This window comes from Gopherus flavomarginatus, chromosome 5 (assembly GCF_025201925.1).
Source record: "Gopherus flavomarginatus isolate rGopFla2 chromosome 5, rGopFla2.mat.asm, whole genome shotgun sequence".
NCBI classification, from domain to species: Eukaryota; Metazoa; Chordata; order Testudines; family Testudinidae; genus Gopherus; species Gopherus flavomarginatus.
This window is the reverse complement of record NC_066621.1, coordinates 136621549-136645994: the sequence shown is the minus strand read 5'-3', so window position 1 is coordinate 136645994 and position 24446 is coordinate 136621549. Positions and strand designations below refer to the sequence as shown.

The 24446-nt window shown below is 45.2% G+C and overlaps 1 protein-coding gene across 1 annotated transcript in view; it reads right to left on the bottom strand.

Annotated features, from left to right (window-relative positions):
- Positions 1–24446, bottom strand: part of YY1 (YY1 transcription factor) — a 51638-nt gene that overhangs the window by 14575 nt on the left and 12617 nt on the right. Inside the window, exon 2 of the mRNA XM_050954216.1 lies at positions 16734–16896. Coding sequence (XP_050810173.1) covers positions 16734–16896 — 163 coding nt within the window. The remainder of the gene's footprint in view (positions 1–16733; positions 16897–24446) is intronic.

Below are 24446 nucleotides of genomic sequence, written 5' to 3'. Positions count from 1 at the left end.
TGATGCTTTTCCTTCTCCTGGTATATGGCTTCTGATGACACAAACAATGAATTAGATTCTAGAATGGGTATGAGATGCAGCCACTCTGTTAAGTGCATCTACCCACCATCAACATGACAAAAAGGGCATTCTTTAACCAAATAGCGCACAGTTCTTGAGCTCCATGGGAGCAGGATAGGAAGCTCAGGAAGAGCCAATGATAAAGATGCAAGTAAAACGGCCCGTGATGACAACACATCCCATTGTAAGGATCTTTTGGTTCATACGATTATTCTGAAGGTCTTGAGAGAGCTAATCCTGAGCGCCTAGGAAATATAGATCTAGGCTGTCTAACTGCCAAGAAATGTGCCACTGCTCCAAAAATATAGTCCTGCACTACAGTGGCAACAGGTTCCTTAGAAAGGTTGTCTGATGGGATCAACTATTTCAGAAAACACTTTAGCAAGTGTTTCTGATATGGCTTTGAAACAAAATTATGAAGTAAGCTGTCTTGATAGTTGCTGCACACAGTAATGGGGCCAGGGCCTTGCCTTATGCCTAATTACTGGGGAAGCAATGCCAAACAGGATTGGAATACTGGAACCTGGAGTTGTCTGGGTTGTACCATTGATGATATGCAGGACAGAATTGATCACTGAGTACAACTTGTCACAATGACAACTGGAGCCCTAAGATAATTCACGTCATTAAGCAGGTACAATCATTAGGGAACTGATAGCTGTCTGTAAGGTGGCAACACTAACGCCCATGAGTTGCCAGCAAGTTTGCAACTCAACTGGATTTTGCAAGTCTTGATGTGTTGATGAATGGACAAAGCAGTCAAGCTTTACTGCCAAATATGTAGGGTATGGCTCAAAAACGATTGGCTGATGGATAACACGGTCTTGAGTGCATTTATATCACCACTTCAAAAAAGTACTTGGCCAATGTGGATTAGTCATCATCAAAAAAAAAAAAATCACAGTACCTGATATGCCTGGGTATCAATCCATTGGACACTCAGGAACACATTTGTGAGGTTACCTGAACAAGAGCCCTGGATGATAAAGTACTGGTTCCAAGAGATGCAGTCCATAGCTTTAGTGGTTATTACCAACATTCTCTTAAAAGTCAGTACCAAGGTGTCAAAGGGACCCCTCTCAGGCTGTTGACTGTCCTTTGATTGCTGAATCAGACTTATGGGTCAAGGCAAAGAAAGACTTAAGGTACTTATATCTTGGGTCAATTCTGGAGCACTGCTTCTTCCTAGCCCTCAGAAGCTGGAATGAAGGCAGATGACCACGCCTCTTGGTTGATGAAGCTCAAGAGCTTGGCATAGACTCTGGGCTCACCAGGGAACTCATGCACAGGGAATGACCAGGCAACTGATGTCTAGCTGTGTTCAAGGAGGCCTGCTTTGAGTGCTTCAAGAGGAACAATTAAGTAAGTGAGATCCTCAAACTTTTGAGTCTACTTGAAAATGAGCAACATTCAGTACACCACTTAGGAATGTTTCCTCAAACTAAATGGGCACCTAAAGTGTCTATCACTAAGTGGCACTGAAGCGTCACATTAAGGCAGGTTTTAAACCATGAAGATTTTGCTTCTACTATTCTTCTAGAGTCCCTGAAGTGGTGGTCTAGCCTACGAAACAGAACATACATAAAATAAGGAATCTGTGCATGCACGGATTGCACCGGGGCAATAAGACTAACCATCAATACTAAAAATAGCACAGTGCTCAGAGAAGCAGGCAGGGAGTTCCATCTCACTGCTGCAGGTGGTAAGAACTGAGGTTGGGCCTGCTCTGCCCTTTAAGCCCTAAAAAGAGGTGCTAGGACATCCAGGGCACAGACATGGCCCCATCAGACATTGCTGGCCAAAAGAACCTGATCTTGTGTACCTAGAGCATATGTTCACCAAGAGTAGAATCCTAGTAGACAATTGCTATTGCAAGAAGAATTTAAACTTTATATTTATTAGAAAAAGGAAAAAGGAAATTTGGGTCTTTAAGAAGTCATTTTTAAATTTTGCACCACAAGAGTGGTACAAAGCTGCCCTAATACAATCTATGATCTTTAAAGAGTTTTTAATCCTGGTGTTTTAGTTAGTGTTTTAGCACAGTTGGGTCACAGTAAGGTAGAGAGAGTTGTGATAAAATGGAATAAGAATTTCTCCTTCAATTCAAGGCTCTGGAAAATGCAATTATCATTTCTGTTGCAAATAGAGAAAACAATTCTTGTTTTGCACTGTGAAGGCCACATTCTCACACAGTTGAGCAGAAAAAGGTACCTTATTTTGAAAAGAACAAATAAGACGGTTACTCACCTTTGTAACTGTTGTTCGAGATGTGTTGCTCATATCCATTCCAGTTAGGTTTGCGCGCCGTGCGTGCACGCTCGTTGGAAGATTTTTACCCTAGCAACTCCGGTGGGTCGGCAGGGTAGCCCCCTGGAGTGGCGCCGCCATGGCACCGGATATATACCCCTGCTGACCCAACCGCTCCTCAGTTCCTTCTTGCCGGCTACTTCTTGCCGGGAAGGAGGACGTGTTTGGAATGGATATGAGCAACACATCTCGAAGAACAACAGTTACAAAGGTGAGTAATCGTCTTTTCTTCTTCGAGTGATTGCTCATATCCATGCCAGTTAGGTGATTCCCAAGCCTTACCTAGGCGGTGGGGTCAGAGTGAGATGTCGCAGAGTGTAACACTGCAGAGCCGAAGGCTGTGTCATCCCTAGACTGCTGAACCAGGGCATAGTGGGAGGCAAAGGTATGGACCGAGGACCAGGTAGCTGCGCGACAAATTTCACGAATGGGCACGTGAGCGAGGAAAGCAGCCGATGAGGCCTGAGCCCTGGTAGAGTGCGCAGTCATGTGGCTCGATGGGACATGAGCCAAGTTGTAACAGGTGCGGATGCACGACGTTACCCAGGAGGAAATCTGCTGCGAGGAGACGGGTAGGCCCTTGATATGCTCAGCCACCGCGACAAAGAGTTGGGGGGGGTTCTGCGAAATGGCTTTGTTCGCTTGATATAAAAAATGAGCGCTCTACGGACGTCTAGGGAGTGTAGCTGCTGCTCCCTGTGGGACGGATGTGGCTTTGGGAAGAAGACAGGTAGGAAGATGTCCTGGTTAACATGGAAGGCTGATATCACTTTGGGGAGAAAGGCTGGATGTGTTCGCAACTGCACCTTGTCCCTGTGGAAAACAGTATATGGGGGATCTACCGTGAGGGCCCAAAGCTCGGAGACTCGTCTCGCTGATGTGATGGCCACCAGAAAAGCGGTTTTCCATGAGAGGTAGAGAAGGGAGCAAGTTGCTAACGGCTCGAATGGGGCGGACATGAGTCTGGCAAGAACCAGGTTAAGGTCCCATGTTGGGGTAGGACGGCGTACCTGGGGGTAGAGGCACTCTAGGCCCTTAAGGAATCTAGACACCATTGGGTGTGAGAATACCGAGTGGCCATTCTCCCCTGGGTGGAAGGTAGAGATGGCCACCAAATGGACCCTTAGAGATGATACCACTAGGCCCTGTTGTTTGAGGAACCAGAGGTAATCAAGATGTTGGGAATGGAGACCTCGGTGGGAAGGAAGTTCCGCTCCACACACCAGCACACGAAACGCTTCCACTTGGCCAAATATGTCGCTCTAGTGGAAGGCTTCCTGCTACCCAGGAGCACCTGTTGCACTGGGGCAGAGCAACGCAGCTCAGACTGGGTCAGCAACTCAGGAGCCATGCCATGAGGTGGAGGGACTAAAGGTCAGGGTGACGCTGTTTGCTGTGGTCCTGAGTGATCAGGTTCAGGTGAAGAGGCAGGGGGACAGGGTCGGCTATGGATAGGTCTAGCAACATGATGTACCAGTGCTACCGAGGCCACGCTGGAGCTATCATGATTAAGCGGGCTTTGTCCCTGCATACTTTCAGTAGGCCGTGGATGAGCGGAAATGGTGGAAAGGCGTAGAGCAGGTGCGTCGTCCACAGTATAAGGAACGCATCCGCCACTGAACCCAGTATGAGGCCTTGAAAGGAGCAGAACATCTGGCATTTCCTGTTCCCACGGGACGCAAAGAGGTCTATCCGAGGAAACCCCCACCTCCGGAAGAGTGAAAGAGCAACGTCTGGGCGAAGTGACCATTCGTGGGAAAGGAAGGATCTGCTGAGACGATCCGCCAGCATGTTCCGAACTCCCGGGAGAAAGGACGCGATGAGGTGTATAGAGTGGGCTATGCAAAAGTCTCGGAGTCGAAAGGCCTCTTGACACAGGGGCGAAGACCTCGTGTCGCCCTGCTTGTTTATATAGTGCATGGCCGTTGTGTTGTCGGTGAATACTGACACACAACGGCCCTGTAAGTGCTGTTGGAATGTCTGGCAAGCGAGGTGGACCGCTCTCAGCTCCCAGACATTGATGTGCTGGGTCAGCTCTTGAGATGACCAAAGGCCCTGGGTGCGTAGGTGCCCGAGGTGTGCCCCCCAACCCAGGGATGATGCGTTCGTTGTCAGGGACGCCGAGGGCTGGGGCGGATGGAACGGGAGCCCTGCACACACGATGGAGGGATCTAGCCACCACTCAAAGGAGTCTAGGACGGTCAGGGGAACGGCGACGACTATGTCCATAGGATCCCTGGCTGGTCGGTATTGTGAGCTGAGCCACGACTGGAGGGGCCAGAGGCGCAGCCTGGTGTATTTCATTACCAACGTACAGGCCGCCATGTGGCCCAGGAGAACGAGGCAAGTGCATACCGAAGTCAACGACGACACTCGCAGCCTCTGGATGATGGCTACCATAGTCTGGAATCAGGGCAGTGGTAGACAGGCTCTGGCAAGGGTGGAGTCCAGGGTGGTGCCAATAAATTCTATCCTCTGAGTGGGGATCAGAGTCGATTTTTCCGCATTGATCATTAGACCTAGATGTAGGAAAAGGTCCTTGGCAATGTGGACGTGACTGAAGACTCGCGCCTCAGAGGTCCCTCAGATGAGCCAGTCGTCTAGATACGAAAACACATGTATCCGACTGCGGCGGAGGTGGGCGGCGACTACAGCCATACATTTGGTGAATACACTTGGGGCTGTAGAGAGGCCGAACGGGAGGACCGTGAACTGAAAATGCTGGCGGTTGGCCACGAACCGGAGGAACCTCCTGTGAGGTGGGAAGATGGCTATGTGGAGGTAGGCATCTTTCATGTCGAGGGCGGCATTACCAGTCTCCAGGATCCAGGGATGGGATAATGGTCCCCAGGGATACCATACGGAACTTCAACTTTATCATGATCTGTTGAGTTCCTGCAGATCGAGGATAGGTCTGAGACCTCCCTTTGCCTTGGGGATTAGGAAGTAGTGGGAGTAAAACCCCTTGCCCCGCTCGTGCTCCGGTACCTCCTCTATGGCTCCTTTGGCGAGGAGCATTTGCACCTCCTGTATGAGGAGTTGCTCATGAGAGGGGTCCCTGAAGAGGGACGAGGGTGGAAGGGGGGGTTGAAATAAATTGGAGGTGGTATCCAAATTCCAGCGTGCGTAAGACCCAGCGATCTGACATTAGCTGGGACCACGCAGGGAGGAAAAAAGGAAAGATGCTTGGAGAAAGGATGGGACGGATCCTTTAGAGAAACTGGTACAACGCCCTCGGGCGCACCTTCAAAAGGAAGGCTTTGGCCCTGAGGAAGGCTTGGAGGAGCTTTGGTTTTGGCCTCCTTGGCTGCCCGATTGCCTTCGGCAACTGGTTCTGCCTCGCCGTCTGGCAAAGTCTTGCCTCTGCCGGGGCTGAGGGTAAGGGCAGTGCGGTTGGGGCCAGAAGGGCCTGCGCTGAGTCACTGGCATGTGCATACCTAATGAGCGCATAATGACCCTGTTGTCTTTTAGGCTCTACAGCCTAGGGTCAGTTTTTGTCCGAGAACAGCCCTTGGCCCTCAAATGGAAGATCTTGGATAGAGTGTTGGAGCTCCAGGGGGAGGCCAGAGACCTGCAGCCACAAGATACGGTGTATAGCCACACCAGAGACCAGAGTCCTGGCAGCTGAGTCCGGGGCGTCCAGGGAAGCATGGAGGGAAGTTCTTGCCATCTTCTTTCCTTCATTGAGGATCGCCGAGAACTCCTGTTGTGCGTCCTGCAGAAGCAACGCCTTAAATTTGTCCGCTGCCACCCAGGTGTTGTAACTATAGCGGCTAAGGAGGGCTTGCTGATTGGAAACACGGAGTTGGAGTGCCCCTGCGGAATACACTTTGCGCCCTAGCAAGTCCATGCGTCTCGCGTCCTTTGATTTAGGGGCTGGAGCCTGCTGGCCATGGTGCTCCCTCTCGTTAATGGACTGGACAACGAGGGAGCAAGGAGGAGGGTGGACATAGAGATATTCATAGCCCTTGGAGGGCACCATGTATTTACGCTCTACACCTCACGCAGCAGGTGGGATGGAGGCCGGAGACTGCCAGATCGTAGTGGCATTGGCCTGTATGGTGTTAATGAAGGGAAGAGCCACTCTAGTGGGGGCATCTGATGACAAAATGTCCACCACTGGGTCCTGTACCTCTGGGACCTCCTCGGCCTGCAAATTCATATTTTGTTCAACATGCCTGAGGAGGTCCTGGTGGGCCCTGAGGTCAATTGGTGGAGGGCCGACTGATGAGGTTCCAGCTACAGCCTTGTCAGGGGAGGATGAAGAGGAGAGACCTAGAACAAGCGGGTCTGATGAGGGCTTCACCTGGTGGATCGTTTGTCTCCCTGGGGAGCTCGGAGTCCTGAGGCTGGGTCAACCCTTCCTCCATAGGAGGAGGAGGAGGAGGGCGGGTGTGTCATAAACAGATAGCTAAGCGTTAATGTCTCTTACACTTGGAAAGAGGTAACCTGAAGCACCTGACCAGAGGACCAATCAGGAAACCAGACTTTTTCAGGTCTGGGTGGAGGGAAGTTTGTGTCTGAGTTCTTTGTCTTGTGCCTGTCTCTCTCTCGGCTATGGGAGGATTTCTGTCTCTTGCTTTCTAATCTTCTGTTTCCCAGTTGTAAGTACAAAAGATCAGATAGTGAGTTATATGTTTTTTTGTATTTTACATGTGTGTAGTTGCTGGAGTGCTTTGAATTGTATTCTTTTTGAATAAGGCTGTTTATTCATATTTCTTTTAAGCAATTGACCCTGTATTTGTCACCTTAATACAGAGAAACCATTTTTTATGTAATTTTCTTTCTTTTTAAGACCTGTTGAAGTTTTTCTTTAGTGGGGAAACTCCAGGGAATTGAGTCTGTGCTCACCAGGGAATTGGTGGGAGGAAGAAGTCAGGGGGAAATCTGTGTGTGTTAGATTTACTAGCCTGACTTTGCATTCCCTCTGGGTGAGGGGGGAAGAGAGATTAGCTCTCGGTACTTCTGTTTTCCAAGGCTGGAAACGGGGAGGGTGGAATCCCTCTGTTTAGATTCACAGAGCTTGCTTCTGTGTGTCCCTCCAGGAACACCTGGAGGGGGGAAGGGAAAAGGTTTATTTCCCTTTGTTGTGAGACTCAAGGGATTTGGGTCTTGGGGTCCCCAGGGAAGGTTTGGGGGGACCAGAGTGCCCCCAAACACTCTAATTTTTTGGGTGGTGATATGGTATATCATAACCTAGTCCCAGATTTGGACCTTAGCGTCCAAAATATGGGAGTTAGCATGAAAACCTCCAAGCTTAGTTACCAGCTTGGACCTGGTAAAGCTGCCACCACCCAAAAAATTAGAGTGTTTGGGGGCACTCTGGTCCCCCCAAACCTTCCCTGGGGACCCCAAGACCCAAATCCCTTGAGTCTCACAACAAAGGGAAATAAACCTTTTCCCTTCCTCCCTCCAGGTGTTCCTGGAGGGACACACAGAAGCAAGCTCCGTGAATCTAAACAGAGGGATTCCACCCTCCCCGTTTCCAGCCTTGGAAAACAGAAGTACAGAGAGCTAATCTCTCTTCTCCCCTCACCCAGAGGGAATGCAAAGTCAGGCTAGTAAATCTAACACACACAGATTTCCCCCTGACTTCTTCCTCCCACCAATTCCCTGGTGAGCACAGACTCAATTCCCTGGAGTTTCCCCACTAAAGAAAAACTTCAACAGGTCTTAAAAAGAAAGAAAATTACATAAAAAATGGTTTCTCTGTATTAAGGTGACAAATACAGGGTCAATTGCTTAAAAGAAATATGAATAAACAGCCTTATTCAAAAAGAATACAATTCAAAACACTCCAGCAACTACACACATGTAAAATACAAAAAAACATAACTCACTATCTGATCTTTTGTACTTACAACTGGGAAACAGAAGATTAGAAAGCAAGAGACAGAAATCCTCCCATAGCCGAGAGAGAGACAGGCACAAGACAAAGAACTCAGACACAAACTTCCCTCCACCCAGACCTGAAAAAGTCTGGTTTCCTGATTGGTCCTCTGGTCAGGTGCTTCAGGTTACCTCTTTCCAGGTGTAAGAGACATTAACCCTTAGCTATCTGTTTATGACAGGGTGATCGTGGCTTCCGGCACCCTGTTTTCTGAGGTGGCCAAGCGTGATGGATCTGGGTGAGAGCCTTGGGCCTGATGGTACGCCCAAGGCATCCAGAAACCCCACTGCTGCAGTCCATGATCTTGAGGCTGGGGCTCATGGAATAATGCAGCAGGCACGTCGGTGTCTGGGGCGTATGCACTATCCGCCTGAGAAGACACGGACGGGTGTCGGGATGGCCATGGAGGAGCTGAGCGAGGCTGGTATGAGTCCTTCACTCTCGTCGCTGGAGATCGGTACCGGGAATCATATCGGTGCCGAGACCGAGATCAGGCCCTGCAACCAGCGCGGTGCCGGGAAGTCGACCTGGACCTCGAATGTCTGCGGTGGGACCGGCTACGAGAGTCTCGGTGCCGGGAGCAGTGCCTAGAGCTGGAGCAGTACCGAGAGTACCGGGCAGTACGAGAGGTGGATCTGTGCCGGGAGTACGACCAGTACCGCCTAGGTGAGCAATGCCGGGACTGTGAGTGGCATCTAGACCGGGACCTTCCATGGGACTGCGAGTGGTGCTGGGACCTGGACTGAGATGTGCCGGCTTGACGATTCCAGTGAAGGAGGTCTCATAGCAGCTGGCTTGCCTCTGGAATGCAGAACCCGCACCGGCGGTGCCGGGGCTTGAGGCAGGGCAGACTCAGTCATAGCGATAAGGTCCCTGGCTGAGAAGAATGTCTCCGGTGGGGAGGGGACCATAAGCTCAACCACAGACCTTGGCGGGGAGCTCTCAAGGACCGGAGTCGACGGCCCTCGCGAGACCGGAGTCAACGATACCACAGTTGTTGGTGCCAGGCGATCCGAACGAGTCTGCGTTGAAGGTGTGGAGGAAGCTGAGAGCCTCCGATCAGGTCCCTGTGCCGGAGAAGGCCGATGCCGAGGTGTCTTGGCGGAGCCGGCGCAGTCCGGTGCCGGAGGAGCGCTGTCAGCGCTCGGTGCCGAGGACGGGGGGTTCAGGGCTGCCTCCATAAGGAGGGTCTTCAAGCAAAAGTCCTTCTCCTTTTTTGTCCGCGGCTTAAAGGCCTTGCAAATGCGGCACTTGTCAGAGATGTGCGATTCCCCGAGGCGCTTTAGGCAAGAGTCATGGGGATTGCTCGTGGGCATCGGCTTTTTACAGGCTGAGCACGGTTTAAACCCCGGTGAACCGGGCATGGGCCCCGGCACCGGATGCGGGGAAGGGCTAATGCCCAAGCCCCGCTAAACTATATACACTAACTATCTAATAACTATAAAACTAATTACACTATAGACTAAGTCAACTATATACAACAAGAGATCAAATGAACAAGGAGAAGCTAGGGAAGTGGAGGACAGCTAAGCCGCTCTCCACTGTTCCAATGACCGACACGGGCGATAAGAAAGAACTGAGGAGCGGTCGGGTCAGCAGGGGTACATATCCGGCGCCACTCCAGGAGGCGACCTTGCCGACGCACTGGAGTTGCTAGGGTAAAAAGCTTCCGACGAGCGTGCACCACGGTATGCACACCTAACTGGAATGGATATGAGCAATCACTCGAAGAAGCAGCACCCATTTTTGTGAGGAAACAAGCTTTTTTTGTGAGAAAAAACCCACTCAAGCATAACAATCACAGATGTCTTTAAGGCTATTAACCTAGGAGACTAAGGGCAGGTTTACACTCAAAACTGCATCTGTAGTGCTTTCATGAAGCTCTCTACACCAATGGGAGAGAATTCTCCTGTTAGCGTAGTTAATCCACCTCCACGAGAAGCAGTAGCTATGTGGTCAAGAGCAGCTCTCCCGTTGACATAGCGCCATCTACACTGGCGCTTAGGTCGCTGTAAGTACGTCACTCAGAGGTGTGAAAAAGTCACACCTCTGATCAATGTAATTATAGCAAAGTAATTCTATAGTGTAGGCCTGCCCTCATTCCATGGATGAAGTGCCCAGAGCACTTCAGTTGGTGGCAGAAGTGGCAGTGGTTGACATGACCAATGGCTAAAATAGTTTCCTCCCCTTTGCTCTATCAATTCTGGGAGGTGGGGGTCAATTGCAAGGAGAGTTGCCACTCTGGCCCTTATTCAATGAGTGCACTAGGAAGGCGTGAAGGGGATGCAGGAGAGGAAGAGGATTACTGCTTGGATGGCATGCAGAAGAGGAGAAAGAAGTGTGAATGAAAGAACAGAGGCGCCAAAAGGGAGAAGCTAAACAAGGAAGAACGTTATGACTAAGACTCAGGGCTGTGGCAACTTCCCACCTGTTATACTTTCCCCTTTTTCTTTCTTCACATTTTACTTCCTCTTTCTTCATTTGTACTTTTGCTGTTTCTAAGCAGTTCAGCCACATTAACAGTGCTTAGAAAAAAAATCAGAGGCCAACTTACGTTTAAGCAAAAATTTATTTTTAAAGAAAAGGGGAAAAAATAAGCCACCACTGTTCATAACTGCCAGAATTACAGCTACTGTTTATTTACTTCCACTAGGTTCTAGTACCAGACAATCATGGAATTGTTGCACTTCAGCGTAAGTTTTGCTTAACAGCAAATTTAGAAAATGCTCCATTTTAGTCTTTCATTTAAAGGGATTCTCACCATCCCATGCAAAGACATACACTCCTATAGATTTTATCTATTAAATAGTAGACAATGTAAAGAGCTTAAAAATCATTCACATTTTAAACCCCCAAACAGAATTGTGAGCCTGTAATAAGCAAACCAAAGAGAGAAAAATCTGCCATCAGTTACACTGTTTGAGGTATATAGTTATTTACATTTTCTGGTCCTGTTTAACACAAATAATGCCAGCACTCTTCATAAACCCTGCATAAAGATTTGGAAGTGACAAGTTTATGCATCCATTCATGTCAGAATATGCCTTAGCTGGACAGTGCTACCCAACAGATTACATTATTCTGATGCAACTTGTTACATACACCTCTACCCCGATATAATGCATTCCTATATAACGTGAATTTGGATATAATGCGGTAAAGCAGCGTTCCGGGGGACAGCGCTGCTTTACCTCATTATAGCCGAATTTGTGTTACGACAAGCAGTTCCTCTGTGCCTGCATTACTTGCTGCAGCCCTCCCCACCCCAGCTCACCACCTCTCTGCCTCCTCCCACAAGTTCGCCGCAGCGCCACTTCTCCTCCCTCCCAGGTTTACTGTGCCAAACAGCTGATTGACGCAGCAAGCCTGGGAGGGAGAAGCAGAGCTGTGGTGCACTTGTGGGAGGAGGCGGAGGTGAGGTGGGGCAGGGGGGCCGCAAGTTGGGGGGGCACAGAGGAACTGCTCCCCACTCCAGCTCATCTCCACATCCTCCCGAGCGCCCCATCGCCACTCTGTTTCTTCTCCCCACTCCCTTCCAGGCTTGCTGGGCCAAACAGCTGATTAGCATTGCAAGTCTGGAAGGGAGGGAGAAGCAGAGCAGCGGCAGCGCGCTCAGGGAGGAGGCAGAGCGAAGGTGAGCTGGGGTGGGGAGCGGTTCCTCTCCCTAACCTGATGTAACGTGGTCTCACCTATAACACAGTGAGATTTTTCAGCTCCCATGGACCGCATTATATCAGGGTAGAGGTGTGCAATATTTTCAGCAATTTTAGAACTTATGAACTACTGTCAGGCATAGCTGTACTAGTTCCTGCAAGGTTTAACCAAGGGTCCAAAATTCCAGCTCCATACATCAGAGACAAAGGAACAACCACCACTACCACAAGCTATAGGGGAAATACATTTTAAGGGACAATCTGGCTACTCACTGTAACAGCAACACATGCTCTCAACAGAGATTAGATATTAAAAGAGAGTAAATGAAATGGAATCTTTAAAAAAAAGTGATAGGAGAATGTCCTAAATACTGGAAGCTTGTCTGAAGTTGACCACTAAACGTAACTGCAATGCCAACATAAAGGCTTGAGTAGCAGAGTTTATTACAGAGGAGCACGAAAAAGACTTCTGCTATGTTACTCAAGGGCACCTATAGTGTTAGCTGACCCACAGTTGCCTGTGGGTTTGGAAGTGAACCTTAGCCTCAGAACTTCGTTCTTGAGGATCAATAAGATGCCTCAATAGTGAAGCTGTTACAGTGATTTCTGCAAATCACTACTGCACATCCTCCTATCAATTTAAGGAATGGAGGCAAACACAGCAGCCCTACATAACACTGTCTAGCCAGTTTTCCCATTTCCCCTTTAAGTCTGTGTGTATCTTGTACACAGCAACAAGGAAGAGAAAACATTTTTAAAGCTAGTAAAATATGACTGGATTCTTAAACCATGAAAACTGCCAGTGGGATTCAAGGGTAGATTTGGTACCATAAATTACTTCGTCAATTCTTTAAATTGACTGGATTTCAAAGTTCACTGTCACTTTCAAAATATTACTAGATGAGTAAAATTTTAGAAATCCTTAAGTCACTACAACTGAGAAACCACACACTAAATATGACCATTTGCTACTGTAGCAAAAACAAGCCGCCAAGCCCTTCATATGCCCTAATCAATTGTCAAATTTCAATTCTCTCACTTTTTATTCTCTCTCTGTTTTGTACTACAGTTCCCTTTCCTTGCACTTGGGTATCTTAATCAAGGTAAAAACTGAATCAGTAGTAAACTTTAACCAAGGGAAAATTAGAGCTTGATCCTGCATCATACAAGTTGATTTCCCTGCCCCCACATTGACCCAAACAAAACAGGACTGAGGCCCTAAACAGAAATGCATGGGCATCAGAAGACTAGGACTTGTTTCCTGTGCCATCCATTCATAGTTTTATAAAACTGAATTATACACATTGTCATTAGTTCTCTCTAAAACTGGCCCTATAAACTTTACAACAGCAAAGGTGGTAACAAAAAGAAGAGATTTCTTGAAAGTGATTCTCTACTGACTGAAAACCTCTAAGCGTTCACTGTTTTAGGAAGGTTTTGTCCATCCTATTCTTCATATACAACACAATTATACTAGCAGGCAGTGACATGATTGAGTTTTCCTGACTGTGATGAACACACAATGGTTGGTAAGTCAAGTTTGAGGCTTGTCAATTTTGATAGCATTCCTAAGGTGTTCAGATACCACAGGAATGGCTCCAGTATAAAAACAGATGGAATAAATGTAAAAACATAAGTGACTTCAAGGAATAGCAATTGTATGCTCATAAACTTAATTTGCCTGATTTATAATGCTACTTGCTAAAAATTTTATGATAGCAAAAAAGTTAGTTCATAACAAGTCTCCTTTTCTCTGTAAGATAACATATGCAGTACATTCTTTTTAGTGAAGACCCAACAGAATCCATGTGGCAGTTAAAGCTAAAAACCTCAAAAAAATAACCCTGACAGACAATTCATCAGTAAGAGAACAGTTTGAGTAGTCAGACAAGCCACAACATAGCAACATCCAGTATTTGCAAGAATAATTCACATTAAAAAAAATCCAGAAGAGTATTAAATAGATTCTGTAGCAGGTAATCACACTCAGTTATAAAGCAGCACAACAGAATCAAACATTTAAATTCATTTAAAAAACAAATGAACACCCAGATAACTAGCCTGATGGATGCAACCCACAGCAATATGTATAGGCAGGATAGCATATAGAACTAAACTTGCTTTAACAAAAATTCTAGATAATACTGACATAAGTTAAGATCAAAGTAAGTGTTTTTCTTGTAACAATCTTATTTTTTTGAAATTAGTTTATTATGATGAATATATACACCAACACTTCATAAGTAATTATGAAATATAAGTCACACAGGTGGAACCACCTATAGTTAAAGTTCAGGCTGAACTCTCATGTCTGCTGCAGGCTGACTTACTGGAAAAAAAAGTTCAAAAAATAAATTAAAAAAAATCCCACAGTTGAAACATTTCCTAGTGTTAGGCAATTTTTAAAAGAATTTGGCAAGCACAGATTATATTGAAGAGGGTTTATTTATGGTATTGGGAAGAATGGCAAGCAGCTTTAAAAATATGGTGCCATAGTAGCCAGTTATATACATTATTTTATTAATTTATTTGCATTTATTTTGTATTTATAGGGGCACACATTGTTATAAAGAAAAATAACTTTTAAAAAAGATAATAGTAGGAACAATACATATTTATAGACCCATTTTGATTACATCAGTTATCTGTGACTACTTCCGGGGCGAAGAGATAGGGTGGGGAAGGGTAAGAATGAATGCTTACAGATATCTGGGGGCGCCTTGAGGATGGTCAGCATTGTTCTCTCTTACCGATGAGCTAAATTATTATGTATTGACAGAAGTTATGCATTTTCAGCAGATAGGTTTGTTTGGTTTTTTTTGCGCACGCACTGGCTGAATTGTAACTCCTTCCTGACACTAGCATCAGGACAGGAAAAATAGATATTTTTGCCCATATTAAAAAATTCTTACCAACATTTGAGATGCTTTCAAATCCATGCTCCAATCGTGTCAGCAATGTACCTTTTGCTATCCTTGTGAAAGTCTGCACAAATTTGGCCAACATATCAGAATTTTGGGGGGAGGGGGGAAAATTGCAGTTTGGACATTTTCGGTAAAAGCTGGTAGAAGCTGTCAGCCTTACAGTCAGATTTTATATGCACTGAGCATACTCTATTGCCAAGCAGTTTCTACAGGCCAGCTGAACTGCACATACGTCATCCTCAAATTTTGAGCATGCCTCACCATAGAGACAAACATTTTTCCCAACAGTTGTGTCTCCCCAGCAGCTGGGAGGAACTTTGATACCAGAAACAGCAGAAAGACTATATACTGTTTTCTCAGTGCTACTCTGCTAGCACTGAAGCAGCGTAAGGGGATGACAATAGCAGAGGTAGACTGTGGAAGGGGAACAGGAGCAGAGGGAACAGAGACAGAAGGATCTACGTACACTCCCCACCAAAACCTGGAATGGAAACCAGTATTCCCCTGCTGTCTAGCAAACAGCTGTGAATCCCACTGGCAGAAGTTACAGTAGAACCTCAGAGTTATAAACACCTTGGGAACTGGAGACTGCTAGTAACTGTATGAAACTTTACGGTTATTTCAAAAGTTTACAACTGAAAGTGACTTAATACAACTTTGAAGCTTTACTATGCAGAATAAAAATGTTGCTTTCCATTTTTTTTTTAGCAGGTTACGTCTAACACAGTACTGTACTTGCTTTTTTTTTTGGTCTCTGTTGCTGCCTGGTTGTGTACTTCCAGTTCCAAATGAGGTATGTGGTTGACTGGTCAGTTCATGACTCTGGTGTTTGTAACTCAGGTTCTACTGTACATCTCTTCCCCCTCTAGTGGCTGGCCCATACAGAGGTAACAGCTGACTACTTGCTACTAATTTCACTATTGTCTCAAGTGGTAGAAACCTGGGCTGTGGATCTAATATTCCCCAAGCCCTGCACAAATCATGTGGTACCATACCACATGGGCTAATATTTCAGTTTTAAAAACAAGATTACTCAAATGCTCAGAGTTTAGGAAATGCCACAATTAAGGATGCTATACACTCAACCAGTGCGTGATCATGTAATTAGATGCTGTATCATAATGTATATGCATGATGGGCCAAATTAAGATTGCACAGGCAACCTGAACTGATGTTTCCTAAACTTTTAAGTACTGACTATGCAACCCTTTTCCCTCCCCTCATGTTAAGGTTTTTTGCGATAAACACAATACAAAAGATATTTTCCATTACTAAGAAAAAAAGGATCAATGGATTGGTTTTGTACAGCTTTTCAACTGTTGAAAACTAAATTTGATGTAGTGGAGCAAGTTGTAGAACCCACAAACACTGATAGGGGTTGAGGTGGTCAAGAATGAAAATAAAATTAACACCACTACTGGCCTGTTCTTATTGTACTAGACAACTTTTGAGTGTCGCATGTTTGATTTGTCAAATCTAATAAGGAAGTAGCCACCTCTCACTCAAATGTATTTTTAGCCTCAGGTAATCCTTCAAAACAGCAATAGTAAGGACATGTGTAAAGATGTAACTTCTCAAGGTATCCGATTCCTGTCCGCCACAAAGACTAAAGAGTAAAACAAAAAATTATCTGGCATTGATAAAAATTAAATATTTAAAAACAAAGACTATAACATTTGGGAAATGGAAACAAAATATTGAGAATACTGTGTTATGGACCCAAGTTCCTGTTACTCTAACTGCTTGTTTCACAGGCTCTTTACGTGAAGTAATCTAGGAAACAATGGAGTCAGGCAAAGTAATTTGACAGCTAGTATTGATGTTTTTTGAAGGTTTTATTTAAGAAAACAATGGAATGATTGTCATTTTAGATTTAACAGATGCTCTTTTGTGACTTACCTAGCAAATTCAGCTAGCTGCTTGGGGTCTGAAAGGTCAATGCCAGGTATCCCTCCAGGAGGAAGTTTCTTTCCTGTCATGTACTCTGAGTAATCAGGTGGAGAGTTCTCGCCAATGATCTGTTCTTCCACCACTGTTTCATGGTCAATGTCTTTTTTATCATCTGAAACAGACAAAATATCCTGGATGTTTACATATATTAAATCAAACACCACGAATACTATCTTTAGGCATCTTGCATGACCAATATTTCAATGCAAATTAGCTATTGCAACAAGTAAAATTCTAATGTTCTCCAACCAATGTCAGTGCACTTCTAGACTCCTATGCTACTTGTAAGGAGTCAACAGGAATCAGTTCCACAAGTTATAAAAAAAAACACAATACACATATGTGGTGAACATATGCACACACTTTTTTTTTTTTTTTACACTAGACCTGTATACACATCTAATTAAGTGCAAGTTATGGGGTATCACTAGAACATCCTAGAGATGAAGCGTACACTTAACTGGTGGATCTTGGAGTGTGCAAAAGTATGTATTTAAAAAAGGAAACAGGTATGCCACAACACTCAAATAAAATGTCTGGGGACCGGGGTAAAAGTACATTGCACCTCCACAGACCACCTTTGAAGGCAAAATACTGAAGATGTGGTGGAGGATTTTAGTAGCCAGAGCCAATAGGTACGTAGGTGATCACGGAAGACAAACATCTACCTACCTATTCCTGACCAGTTTCCCTGCAGCAAACCCAAATTTCTCTAGCTTAGGCCTGGTATACACCTAAAACTTAGGTCAACCTAGCTACGTTGCTCAAGGCTATGAAAAGTTTTGCACCATGTGTAACCTGTTTAGGTTGACCCTATCACCACAGCTAGATCAACGGAAGACTTCCTCCATCCACCTAGTTACTGCCTCTCAGAGAGGTAGATTACATACAGCTATGCAAAAACCCCTTTCATTAATGTAGGAAGCACCTACACCATGGGTTCTCAAACTTCACTGCACCACAAGGGTGGAGCCTGAGCCCCGTTGCCTGGGGCGAGGGTGCAGCTTGGCCTTCAACCCTGAGTCCCAGCAAGTCTAATGCTGGCATTGGCAACCCATTAAAATGGGGACTCGAACCACTTTGGGGTCCCAACCCAAAGTTTGAGAACTGCTGGTCTATGCTGTGTAAACATGGCCTAAACAGGATATCTTAACTGTCTACTTTGGCAAACTGCCAACTCTGGGTTGTTGTTGTTTTTTGTTTCCCCTATAAAGACAGTTTTCAGACCTTCATATAGGTCCAACAAGTAAAATGCATGAATCAGTGGAGACAACTCTGTTGGCTGCCTTCCTAATCAAACAACATGAGAGCAAAGGACAGCCAATGAAAATCTCCTGCACATGCTGAGGGGCTTCCTCTTCCAGCACGGACATCAGACTGTGCTCCCACTTCCCTATCCCACTGTGTAAACAAAGGAAGGGATCATTCCGGCCTTTGATCAGAAAGCTGATTAGGGAGTATTCCTCTCTACCAACTCTGCAGGTCCTCCTTTGGATTCCCTGTTCCCACTAGGCCTGGGAGCAGGGAGGAGTCGCTGGTGATGCTGCTCAGCACTCACCCCCAAGCCTGCTGAAGTGGTAGATACTAGTTTCTCTTTACTGATGTTTTAAAGCCCCATATCCAGCAGGGGGAGCTAGCTAATAGCTCTCTTCAGTGTGGAGAGGGCCTTAGGGAAAGTATTCATCTCAGAGAGTTTCCCTGCTGGGAGAAAGACTCAGAGAGCCATCTCTTCTTCTCCCATCCACAAGGAGCCTTCCCAAACTACAGCGAGGACCCAGAGTAATGAAACATCAGGTATGATGTTAGCAGGTGTGGGGCAACTTTACTCTGTTCATAGTACCTCTACCACAGCTCACAGTGGCTATGTCTACACTACTGTGTTAAGTCGACCTACGCTACGCAACTCCAGCCACATGAATAACATAGCTGGAGTCTATATACCTTAGGCTGAGTTACCGCGGGGTCTACAGCTCAGGGGGCAAGGGGTCGATGGGAGAAAAATCTCCTGTCGACTTACCTTACTCTTCTTGTTGGGGGTAGAGTACAAGAGTCGACTGGAGAGCAACCCACAGTCTATTTGGCAAGTCTTTACTAGACCCTCTAAATCGACCGCTGGTGGATGTCGCAGCCCTAAGGCCTCTATTCTAACATGGTGTCTGTATGGCCAATTGTCGGTCATCTAAAGGTCACACTGGTACCGTATGCAACACTGTGGTGCTGTGTGTAATCTTAAGGTACGGTGTGCAACATTAGAGCGCCGTGTGCAGTTTCCTGCTCTTTTTGCCTGGTCACCTAGGGGTCAGGTTAGTGCTGTGTGCATAACACCGGCATACCGTGAGCAAAGGGACGCAATCTGACCAATCGTAGTTCAGTTCAAACGGTCAGATTAGGGTTGTGTGCAAAACCATGCTAGTGTGCTGGGTGCAGCTTCTAGTAGCTTCTAGTGTGCCGTGTGCAGATTCTATCTACGTAGAGGGTGCCAGCTCGGAGCCTGGAAGGTGAGCTAGGGACCAATCAGATTTTGACAAGTGTAAAAGAGCCTTTGAATAAAACCATGCCTCGTGCCGGAATCTGCAGGAGTACCCACATACTGACTAAAGGACCTGATCAACCCTTCAGACAGGGGTCTTCTCCGGATATAGCCGGCTTGGGACGTGACATTTATTTTTCAAAGTTATCTTCTACGAATTATGGATTCAGTATGCTTCTGGTGTCTGTACTGCTGGTCAGCTGCACTTGGAATAGGGTACTTGCTTTCTAATTTTTCTGTGAATACTCTATGCTTTGCTTAGTTTTTTCTGCAGAACTGTATATTGTTCTTATTCGGTATAAAGTGTGTGTATATAGCATATGAAAGCTGAATTGTTGTGTTAATAGCTATTGTTGGTGTATTTTATAATATTTGGTTAATGTGCGCACAGTTGGTTTAATTTGGTGTATTTACCTTGATTTTTAAGGAGCAGATCATTTTGAATTATTTGGTTCCTTGTTAATGAATGTAAATAGATTGCTTCAAGTTGTGTACATATTTCTTGTTCTAATAGCACTGTTATTTGGTAGAAGTGCTCCTCCCCAGCCCAAGCTGCGATTTTCTTCCTGTTAATAAACGGCCACGTGGTGTTTTGAAGTTTCAATTTGTCTGGTTTTAATTTTACCTCTTTCAATTAAAAAATTCACTGAACCCGCATTAGGGACAGACAGTGGATTGATCTCAGAGCATCAATCCCTGCTGTAGTGTAGACCTGCCCCGTACATACAGTGTTAGAAATAACCTCCTTGCCAGTATAATCCTACTTCCACTGCCTTGCTTATTTAGGGTTGCTCTGTCAAGCCACTTTTGTCCCATGACTGAGCCTCAGAGCCACACCAGAAAGATATCAACTCTCACTTTATAACACAACAGTAAAGAGCGAAGACTCAGCATAAGAGAGGGCAGATACAGCTCCCCCATTTTAAGAAAAGGCAAGGCAAAGGAAGTAGAAAGAAAAATGTACTAGATGGCAGGAGTGGGGAAGGAGGACAACAGCTAACAAGAAAAAAAAAAAGGAAAAAAAGAACTAGCCTGGGTTAGTATGTGCTAGTTATTCATATTACAGAAGCACAATAAAATGCAGAAAGTAACAAACCACCATTGTTCAGTAATGTATAGAAGAAAAAAGACTACCAAACGACCTGCATTGTAGGAAGTTTCTCTCTTTTCTTTTATCTATGTGTTGAAAAATACCAGAATGACAACTCTCACCAATTTCTAATGCCTGCTTTTAAATTATGCTACATCAATCTATTTCTAGAATTGTTACTGCTAGTTTGAAGTTTAATCTGATCTACCAGCTCAAATACCGTTCACTTAAATGTTTCACGGTAAAAATGAAACACTTTTCTAACAAAATGAAAATGTGTGTTAAAGAGAAAGCTCTAATATACATATTGAACAAAATACCTAGAAAGTCTTCCTAGTCCTCATATTACAGATTTTCCATCTCTCTCTCTAATAACTGCTGAAAATACTATACACATTTAACTAAAAGTGAAAGTACAAAACGTTTAACATATCTGTTTTCCAGCACCTACAAGAGAAGCCACCACTCTAATTTAGGAAGGTATTATAAATGCAGAAGCCTCAATTTTAACAATACGTTCTTCCAAATGGTTAGCAGTTTATGAATAGCATTAATTGACATTTATGACAGCAAGAAACATTAAACTTCCAGGAAATTTATAGTTCTGTATTTCTGAATTAAGTTTTATACCTCCTGAATCCTTGGAGCACAATGAGTTTTGATAGCCTCTCTTGTTTAGCTAATTCTATACCTTCTCCCAACTTCCAATCTGAGTTTGGTGATATTTACAAGAGACAAAGGTTAGTTTGCATTTTCAGCCTCACATCAGATGAGCTAGTCAATAAGAAAATTGTATGCCTATATTCCTAAACAGTATCCTTTCTCCTAGCAGCAAGAGCCACAGATTCTATAATGCTCACTTCCCCCAAAGCTGTAAGAATTCAGAACCGTCAGAGACTACCTCAATGATATGCCTCTCCTTCTGAAGAGTCTGCCAACCAAGATCATTTCCACAAATATGCTGAAAACCATGGTCTACATGAGTAAATTACTGAGTAAAACACTAGTACTATGAGAGTTCCTACCACAAAGCATGAAAACTTTGTTTTGGTACCTAGCAAACAGTGATCCCTTCTTTTAGCTACAAGGCTAACAAAACAAACAAACAAAACCAACACTATCTGTGGATCTTGCCCAAAATTTTCCTTCTGGCAGGTAGGTAGTAAATGTTTCAGCATAGTAGTTTCTATACTTTACACAATGGACTTTCATCAGCATGTACCCAAGAGTGAGAAAATTTTCCAATTTAACCAAAACCAAACAAAAACAACTATGCATAAAGCAGTTCCTGCGACACTACAGCATTTAATATCCTCCCGAAGACAGCAACAGATCAGGTTTGCACCTCTATTACAAAGTACTTTATAAGTGAATGAACAAGACCACCAGGTAGCTGTTTGGGAGATATCTTCTTAGGAAGCATACATTTCCAAAGAGCCAGTTACTGATGTTAGGGTATCTCTTTGTAAGCCATGGTTCTTACTCAGGGATTGCCTCTAACCACAATCCTTTCCTCACACGCGCGCACACACCTCTTTCAACCTTTGCTAGCTGGTTCATGTAGGGCTGTAGGCAAAAGCCCAAGTCAGGCTTTCAGTCTGACTGGTAAGCCAACACTTGTAGTAGGAACGCAGGCTAAACTACCTTAGTGCTGATAGTCCCCCCACTGTCTTCACAGAATCAGATATATATAGGGCCAGAAGGGACCTTCCCACTATCCACCCTGCTGACCATGTCCAGAAAGACAGACAAGATCTCCCACAATTCACTGGGAAAGATGCATATTGCTGCAGTAAATTGAGCTGCTTAAAGAACCATGGGATATGCCCCCAGAAATCCTAGTACCACAAAGGTGAGTAAAGCACTAATGAGCCTCATACCCAGGCTAGGCTAATTCATATGCTGATCAGCAACTAACTCTACAGTAATTGGCATGGGTGAAGACAATCTATGCCTTGTGTCTCATACACTAGCTGATGCACCTAGATATTTCAGGCTTCAAGACTTCTGTCCCTTACAGCCATGTGAGAGCCCTGATTATCTTGATTTTCTCAAGATTTTGGATTTGACTAAACATATCTTTAGCACAGTGTCCATATGCCAGGTGTGCCACAGCTTTTCAACGACAGCACACGCTAGTCCTGTCCCATGTTATCTCCTGTGATTTATGGACTCTAGAATTGACTTCATGGATGAATGCCAGGTTTGCCCCCAAGAACCACTTTATCAGCATGAAAAATGCACTACCAGTACTTTAAGGAGAGAGTGTCTAGTTCCAGTACTCATCTGGCTGACATGACTGCTAACAAAAACACAAAAAACAAACAAACAAAAAAATGACAGAGGGCATACAGAGATACTGCCTTTTAAGAGACTCAAAAGAGACATTGCAAGAGGACATTTAGCATGATGCAAACAATCCAAAAGGGAATTCTGAGTCTCTGCGGAGGACACATTAGAGAGGATGTTTGGATAAAGCTCCATACCCGAAGTGGAAGTTCTTCCTACTGGACATTTCCAGTACGACGGATATATGCGATACATATCTTAAGCTGGGCACCGACAAACTCCTAGTGACACTAGCATGAAGGAAAGGTGTTCACAACAGTAACTCAAGTTATGCTTGAGCTAACTTGAATACGGACAGAATACGGACCCTGGACTTCAGAAAAGCAGAATTTGACTCCCTCAGGGAACTGATGGACAGGATCCCCTGGGAGAATAACATGAGGGGGAAAGGAGTCCAGGAGAGCTAACTGTATTTTAAAATATCCTTATTGAGGTTGCAGGAAAAAAAACATCCTGATGTGTAGAAAGAATAGTAAATACAGCAGGAGACCAGCTTGGCTTAACAGTGAAATCCTTGCTGATCTTAAACACAAAAAAAGAAGCTTACAAGAAGCGGAAGATGGGACAAATGACCAGGGAGGAGTATAAAAATATTGCTCAGGCATGCAGGAGGGAAATCAGGAAGGCCAAATCACACTCGGAGTTGCAGCTAGCAAGAGATATTAAGAGTAACAAGAAGGGTTTCTTCAGCTATGTTAGCAACAAGAAGAAAGTCACTGAATGAGGGAGGCAACCTAGTGACAGAGGATGTGGAAAGCTAATGTACTCAATGCTTTCTTTGCCTCGGTCTTCACAAACAAGGTCAGGTCCCAGACTGCTGCACTGGGCAGCACAGTGTGGGGAGGTGACCAGCCCTCTGTGGAGAAAGAAGTGGTTCGGGACTATTTAGAAAAACTGGATGAGCACAAGTCCGTGGGGCTGGACGTGCTGCACCCGAGGGCACTAAAGGAATTGATGGATGTTTGCGCCGAGCCATTGGCCATTATCTTTGAAAACTCATGGCAATTGGGGGAGGTCCCGGATGACTGGAAAAAGGCTAATGTAGTTCCTATCTTTAAAAAAGGGAAGGAGGAGGATCTGGGGAACTACAGGCCAGTCAGCCTCAACTCAGTCCCTGCAAAAAATCATGGAGCAGGTCCTCAAGGAATCAATTCTGAAGCATCTGGAGAGAACGTGATCAGGAACAGTCAGCATGGATTCACCAAGGGGAAGTCATACCTCACTAACCTAATTGCCTTCTATGAGGACATAACTGGCTCTGTGGATGAGGGGAAAGCAGTGGATGTGTTATTCCTTGACTTTAGCAAAGCTTTTGTTACGGTCTCCCACAGTATTCTTGCCGGCAAGTTAAAGTAGTATGGGTTGGATGAATGGACTATAATGTGGATAGAAAGCTGGCTAGATTGTCAGGCTCAACAGGTAGTGATCAATGGCTCCATGTCTCATTGGCAGCCGGTTTCAAGCAGAGTACCCCAAGGGTCAGTCCTGGGGCTGGTTTTGTTCAATATCTTCATTAATGATCTGGAGGATGGCGAGGACTGCACTCTCAACACGTCTGCAGATGACACTAAACTGGGAGGAGTGGTAGATACGCTGGAGGGTAGGGACAGGGTACAGAGGGACCTAGACAAATTAGAGGATTGGGCCAAAAGAAACCTGACAAGGTTCAACAAGCACAAGTGCAGAGTCCTGC